This window comes from Chiloscyllium punctatum, chromosome 5 (genome assembly GCF_047496795.1).
Source record: "Chiloscyllium punctatum isolate Juve2018m chromosome 5, sChiPun1.3, whole genome shotgun sequence".
NCBI classification, from domain to species: Eukaryota; Metazoa; Chordata; class Chondrichthyes; order Orectolobiformes; family Hemiscylliidae; genus Chiloscyllium; species Chiloscyllium punctatum.
The window spans coordinates 136,873,625-136,881,714 of NC_092743.1; the positions used below are offsets into that span (position 1 = coordinate 136,873,625).

Below are 8,090 nucleotides of genomic sequence, written 5' to 3' on the forward strand. Positions count from 1 at the left end.
CAAGGAAAGAAATAGAACAAGAAGCAAGAAATAGTTGTTTGTAAAGTCGAAGGATAGAACAAACCAACTAGTAATGATACAGAATGGATTAAAAAAAAAGAAAAAGACCAAGTTGAAACCAAGAAAAAGTAGATACTAAATCAACATGCAGAAAAGAAATATGAAGAGGTTAAGAGAGAAGCCATGAGCTCATTGACAAAGGCAAAACAAAACCATGAAGGAATATAAAATGGAAGAACAAGTATTTTAAAGATAAATAATTAATGGAAGAAAAAGCCAGTTTCGACGGTGGTGACTAAGGGATATATACAATAACCTCAAAGACGATGAGAATGAAATGTTAAAAAATTACTTTGCTTTGGTATTTACCAGGGTGACCAACACAAGCATTTAGCATCAAAAGAAGTTATTACAAAAAGATATAAAAACATATAAATGGTTAAAGAATTGATAAATTAATCAAATTTTAAAAGGATAAAAACAAAGTCCCAAACATGGTTCAATGTGCATTAAGTTGGGGATAGTAGAGAATATATATATTCCATGTGGAAAGGGACTAGTGTCAGAGGACTGGAAGCCAGCAAGTGTGACTTCTATATCTAAATAATAAAACTGAATAAGTCCAGGGAATCATAGATCAATCAGTTTATTATCAGTGGTCACAAAGATAATGGAATTGTTACACAAAATTGTAATAAAAACCATGGAGAAATGAACAATATAAGGAAGAATCATCAGCAAAGATTACAAAAAGTAGGATCATTTTTGAACAATCTTATTTAATTCTTTGAAGTAGTCCAGTAAAGGAAAGGGTACATTACTAGGCACTGCATGACACTAAGTAAAAGGTTTCTATGATGCATTTAATAAAACACCATATATTAGGGTTATGATTAAGGACAGAACATGTACAGTTTGAGGATAAGTAGCACAATGGAGAGAAAGCTGGCTATAAAGCAAAAGACAAAGTGAGGCTGAATACTAGCTACTCATTGGAAAATGCAGCATTCCTGCAAACCTCTGTGCTGGTACCACTGTAATTCCTCATTTATACAAACAGTTTAGATTCAGGAACTACAAATGCCATTTTAATCTTTGTGGATGAAATCAGATTGCAAATTTAGTTAAGACAGAAGGGAACTGTGACAAAACATAGGGGTAAAAAGGATACATGGAGGCATTAACAAATTTGCAGAATGACTATAATTCACAAATTAGTTTCAGTGGAAGTATCTGGTGTTCATTTAGGCGGAGTTATAAAGAAGGCATATACTCATGGGAAAATTGGTTTAACTAGGGTTTGGGAATACAAATCACTAAAACTTTTTAATCAGATGAAAAAGATCATGAAAAAGCACAAGTACTATAAGGATTCAAGGGATATTATTGAGAAAGTTGTATTAAATATAAATATGACCTGGGTTTACCACACTAGGATCATTGTGAATAGTTTGGGCACTGCTGAAGATGTAGGATTTAATAGAATGAATCCAGAACGGAATGGTTATCTTTCAGGTAAGATTTAATTTAAGATTCAGGTAAGAAAAGTCTGGGACATTTCTCTAGAATGGAGAACACTGTCAGGTCATAGAGTGATAGAGATGTACAGCATGGAAACAGACCCTTCGGTCCAACCCGTGTTTATTATTAAGAGATGATTTCAGAGAATAATTTTTTGATCATGTTTACAGTTATGGAAATGACTAAACGTATTTATCATAAACATAGGGTAGAGTAATACAGCATGGAAACAGCCCCTCCGGCAATCAAATAGGGAACATGGATATGCTTAGTTTGTGGAACTGGCTGTGACAAGAAGTTATTGATGCAAATAATATGGATATATTTGAGGGGGTATTAGATAAGCAGATGATGGAGGAGGGAATAATGGGATATGTTGATTGAGTTAAATGAGGAGGATGAGCAGAGCTCACTGGTGAAATTGGTCTGTTGACTGAATGCTCCATTTTGTTGCTGTAAATATGATACAACCCTTGCAATCTGGGCTAGGATCAGTTAATTTGTTTAATTCAGGAGTCAAATCGGAAATCTTTCAATATATGTGGTTTACTATTACATTGAGCTGTGCCTTTATCTGCAACATCAGCATGGAGTCTAAATTCAAGGATAACATGCCGGCTGCAGCACTAGCTAATATTACAATGCAATACTGAACTGCAGATACAACAGGTTGGCAATTTTAACCCAATCTAAAGTAAGAACCTCAAAGAAAAGCTGGTTTTGCATCCACTTTCTGGCAAATCTAAACAGCAGGATGTGCATTCATAGGTATTAATTAAGCACAAGGTTAGAATAGCAATATCATTAAATGACTCCATTGAAATAAATGCAGCAAAATATTAGACATTTGCATTAATAGAAATTAAGGGCTGAGTCTTAGCTTTTTTGGCTAAGTATGAGTTATGTTAGGCCTGATGGAGGTTGCGAGGCTGAGCGGGATATCTCTCCATATCTTACCAAACTTGCCACATTAATTGTTATTTCAGTCCTTATGGTGAATATCATGACCCATTTCCATCCCATCTTAACTGACGCCATTCCCAGGACAACACATCCCCCAACAGAGATCCTGGAATTATTCAGCATCCGTGATGCTGGTGCCATCTTTAAAAGACCGTTACTCAGCCAGACAAACACTGTCAGCCCCAGAGCTGCCTTGTACTGTTCCTGACATTTGCCTGGACATGGTAGAGAGGGACAATCTGGCACCCTACTTTGTGAGCAGGATACTGGAGCACCCTGCTTGATCAGGCATGGCACAGGCAGGATTCCCAAAATTTGGAGGGAAAAGAATACAATGAAACAATTTGTATCTCAAGTGCTAGAATTGAAGGTGATTCAAAATGCTTTCTGAATTAACATCTTGTATGGGAAGCTACTGGTTTCTTAGATTACCATGGAGTCATAGAGTAATAGAGATGTACAGCACGGAAACAGACCCTTTGGTCCAACTCATCCATGCCGACCAGATATCCCAACCTAATCTAGTCCCATTTGCCAGCATTTGACCCATATCCTTCTAAATCCTTCCTATTTATAGAACATAGAACATAGAAAAATACAGTGCAGTACAGGTCCTTTGGCCCTCGATGTTGCGCCGACCCAAGCCCACCTAACCTACACCAGCCCACTTTCCTCCATATGCCTATCCAATGCCCGTTTAAATGCCCATAAAGAGGGAGAGTCCACCACTGCTACTGGCAGGGCATTCCATGAACTCATGACTCGCTGAGTAAAGAGTCTACCCCTAACATCTGTCCTATACCTATCACCCCTTAATTTAAAGCTATGCCCCCTCATAATAGCTGACTCCATACGTGGAAAAAGGTTCTCACTGTCAACCCTATCTAAACCCCTAATCATCTTGTACACCTCTATCAAGTCACCCCGAAACCTTCTTTTCTCCAATGAAAACAGCCCCAAGTGCCTCAGCCTTTCCTCATACGATCTTCCTACCATAGCAGGCAACATCTTGGTAAACCTCTTCTGCACCAGTTCCAGTGCCTCCACATCCTTCCTATAGTATGGCGACCAAAACTGCACATAATACTCGAAATGTGACCGCACCAGAGTCTTATACAACTGCAACATGACCTCAGAACTCCGGAACTCAATTCCTCTACCAATAAAAGCCAGTACGCCATATGCCTTCTTCACAGCACTATTTACTTGGGTGGCAACTTTCAGAGATCTGTGTACATGGACACCAAGATCCCTCTGCTCATCCACACTACCAAGTATCCGACCATTAGCCCAGTACCCCATCTTTTTGTTACTCATACCAAAGTGAATCACCTCACACTTACCCACATTGAACTCCATTTGCCACCTTTCTGCCCAGCTCTGCAGCTTATCTATATCCTGCTGTAACCTGACACATCCTTCCTGTCAACAACTCCACTGACTTTTGTATCATCCGCAAACTTGCTCACCCAACCTTCTAGTCCCTCCTCCAGGTCATTTATAAAAATGACAAACAGCAATGGTCCCAAAACAGATCCTTGCGGAACACTGCTAGTAATTGCACTCGAAGATGAACCTTTACCATCAACTACTACCCTCTGTCTTCTTCCAGCCAGCCAATTCCTAAACCAAACCTCCAACTCACCCTCAATGCCATACCTCCATATTTTTTGCAGTAGCCTATCATGGGGAACCTTATCAAATGCCTTACTAAAATCCATATACACCACATCTACCGCTTTACCCTTGTCCACCTCCTTAGTCACCTTCTCAAAGAATTCAATAAGGGTTGTGAGGCATGACCTGCCCTTCACAAAACCATGCTGACTATCCTTGATCACATTATTCCTATCCAGATGTTCATAAATCCTATCCCTTACAATTCTCTCTAAGACTTTGCCCACAACAGATGTGAGGCTCACTGGCCTATAGTTACTAGGGTTATCCCTACTCCCCTTCTTGAACAAGGGAACCACATTTGCTATCCTCCAGTCTTCTGGCACTATTCCTGTAGACAACGAGGACATAAAAATCAAGGCCAATGGCTCTGCAATCTTCTCCCTTGCTTCCCAGAGAATCCTAGGATAAATGCCATCAGGCCCAGGGGACTTATCTATTTGCACCCTTTCCAGAATTTCCAACACCTCTTCCCTACATACCTCAAAGCCGTCCATTCTAATTAATTGTGACTCAGTATTCACATCAGCAACAATGTCCTGTTCCTGAGTGAATACTGACGAAAAGTATTCATTGAGTGTCTACCCAATCTCTTCAGCCTCCACACGCAACTTCCCACTACTATCCTTGACTGGACCTATTCCTACCATAGTCATTCTTTTATTCCTGACATACCTATAGAAAGCCTTTGGATTTTCCCTAATCCTACCAACAAAGGACATTTCATGTCCCCTCAATGCTGCTCTTAGCTCTCTCTTCAGATCCTTCCTGGCTACCTTATAACTCTCAATCGCCCCAATTGAACCTTCATGCCTCACCTTTACATAGGCCGCCCTCTTCCCTTTAACAAGGGATTTCAATTCCTTATTAAACCACGGCTCCCTCACACGACCCTTTCCTCCCTGCCTGACAGGTACATACTTATCAAGGACACTCAATAGTTGCTCCTTGAACAAGCTCCACATATCAATTGCGCCCTTGCCTTGAAGCCTACTTTTCCAAGCCATGCATCCTAAGTCATAATTTCCCTGCCCCCAGCTATAACTCTTGCTCTGCAGTGCACACTTATCCCTCTCCATCACTAGAGTAAAAGTCACCGAATTGTGGTCACTGTCCCCAAAGTGCTCACCTACCTCCAATTCTAACATCTGGCCTGGTTCGTTACCCAGAACCAAATCCAGTATGGCCTCACCTCTTGTTGGCCTGTCTACATATTGTGTCAGGAAACCCTCCTGCACACATTGGACAAACACCAACCCATCTAACGAACTCGAGCTATAGCTTTCACAGTCAATATCAGGAAAGTTAAAGTCCCCCATAAGAACCACCCTATTACTTTCACTCTTCTCCTGAATCATCCTCGCAATCCTTTCTTCTACATCTCTCGGACTATTAGGAGGCCTGTAGAGAACTCCTAACAGGGTGACCTCACCTTTCCTATTCCTAACCTCAGCCCAAACTACCTCAGATGGCGAGTCTTCATCCATCATCCTTTCCACCGCTGTAATACTATCTTTGACGAGCAATGCCACACGTCCCCCTCTTTTACCCCCACCTCTGACCCTACTAAAACATTTAAACCCTGGAACCTGCAACAGCCAATCCTGTCCCTGTTCTACCCATGTCTCTGTAATAGCCACAACATCGAAATCCCAGGTACCAACCCACGCTGCAAGTTCACCTACCTTATTTCGTATACTTCTTGCATTGAAGTGTACACACTTCAAGCCACCTTCCTGTTTACAGGCACCCTCCTTTGAGATTGATGCCATGTTCCTAACCTCCCTACACTCCACGTCCTGCACCCTAAAGCTATAGTCTAGGTTCCCATGCCCCTGCAGAGTTAGTTTAACACCCCCCCACCCCCACCCCCCAAGACCACTATGAAACCTCCCGCCAAGGATGCTGGTGCCCCTCAGGTTCAGGTGTAGACCATCCTGTTTATAGAGGTCCCACCTTCCCCAGAAAGAACCCCAGTTATCCAGATACCAGAATCCCTCCCTCCTGCACCATCCCTGTAGCCACACATTTAACTGTTCTCGCTCTCTTTTCCTTGACTCTCTATCACATGGCACGGGTAACAAACCAGAGACAACAACTCTGTTTGTTCTTACTCTGAGCTTCCAACCTAGCTCCCTGAAAGCCTGCCTAACATTCTCATCCCTCCTCCTACCTATGTCGTTGGTGCCAATGTGGACCACGTCTTCTGGCTGCTCCCCCTCCCCCTTAAGGACCCGGAAAACACGATCAGAGACATCCCGTACCCTTGCACCTGGGAGCCAATATACCAAACGTGAGTCTCTCTCGCCCCCGCAAAACCGCCTATCTGTGCCCCGAACTATCGAGTCCCCAATAACTATTGCTCTGCTCTTCTCCACCCTTCCCTTCTGAGCAACGGGGACAGGCTCCGTGCCAGAGGCCTGATGACCATTGCTTACCCCTGGTAAGTCGTCCCCCCCACAAGTATCCAAAATGATATACTTGTTCTTGAGGGGAACGGCCGCAGGGGGTCCCTGTACTGGCTGCTTCCTCCCAGTCCCACTCACTGTCACCCATCTGTCTGCAATCTTTGGAGTTACTACTTCCCTAAAGCTCCGATCTATGACCCCCTCTGCCTCCCGAATGATCCTAAGTTCATCCAACTCCAGCTCCATGTCCCTAACACGGTCTTGGAGGCGCTGGAAATGGGTGCACTTCCTGCAAGTGTAATCAGCAGGGACGCTAATGGCTTCCCTCACCTCAAACATGTTGCAAGAGGAACATTGCACTGCCTTCGCTGCCATCCCTCTAAAAGTAACCTTTTAAAAAAAAACTAGGTCTAAAAAAATAGAACAAGCAAAATGCAGCACTTACCTACTTACCACAATGGGTCTTATTATTCGGTTAGAGGAGGAGGGCGGGTGGGAGACATCCAGATGCCTTTTAAATGTTGTCATTGTATCAGCCTCCACCACTTCCTCTGGCAGTTCATTCCATACACACACCATCCTTTGCATGAAAAAATTGCCCATAGGTCCCTTTTATAAATTTTCCCTCTCACCCTAAACCTATGCCCTCGAGTTCTGGACTCACCTACCCCAGGGGTAAGACCTTGTCTATTTACTCTATCCATGCCCCGCATGATTTTATATGATTGCCTGAGGTGAAATTGCAGGTTTACTTCCTCTAGAGAGTGTGTTTTATTTTTGTTTCTAACATCTACACTAATTTGTTAATCAGATGAGAGGCTCCAGGTAGATTCTGAAGTCACGCAGGAACTGCACCATTTGCCAATCAGTCAGAGAAGCAATGTGGATGGAGATTACCCTTACAATTCAAGTGAGGATTCACCGGCAGCCCCACAGAATCCATACAAAGGGGAATGCAGTCCCTACAGAGTCACCACAGGAGTCACCACTCTGCACAACGATGGCTACAGACCCTGGAATTAGCAAACCATCGACAACCTAACAGCAGACTGACAGAATTTTGCAGAATGTATTTGCTAAAGTACCACATAAGTGCAGGCAGTTCTTTTCCTGCTCCCAGGGTTAAGCAAATTATTGAATTGATGCAATTTTTAAAAACTATGTACGATTATTAAGGATTTTGCACACTTGTTACAGTATAGATCCTTTAAATGTCTTTTGCAAAGATATTGATTCTCAAAATGCACATCATGGCTTGGATTTGCACTGATTGAATCTATATTGAGAATTGCACACCCAACAAAGAATCGCAGTTAGACTACTGAAGTGAGATTATTTGTAAACACATAGTAACATTTGAAACAATCTTTTAATTATGTGAAACAATCTCTTCTCAATCTATATTAATTAGTATAGTGTTAGGTACAACATTGTAAAGAATCATTCTTGCTTGCATCTTTTACTTAAATATTAAGCAAAACCTATAGATAAACTACAACTGGTTCTGTTCTTCTAATGATA

At 42.1% G+C, this 8,090-nt stretch overlaps 1 protein-coding gene across 1 annotated transcript in view; it reads left to right on the forward strand.

Annotated features, from left to right (window-relative positions):
* Window positions 1-7,592, forward strand: part of prdm14 (PR domain containing 14) — a 35,000-nt gene extending 27,408 nt beyond the window's left edge. The window contains exon 10 of the mRNA XM_072569609.1: window positions 7,381-7,592. Within this exon, the coding sequence (XP_072425710.1) occupies window positions 7,381-7,592 (212 nt within the window). The remainder of the gene's footprint in view (window positions 1-7,380) is intronic.
* Window positions 7,593-8,090: the final 498 nt, after the last annotated feature.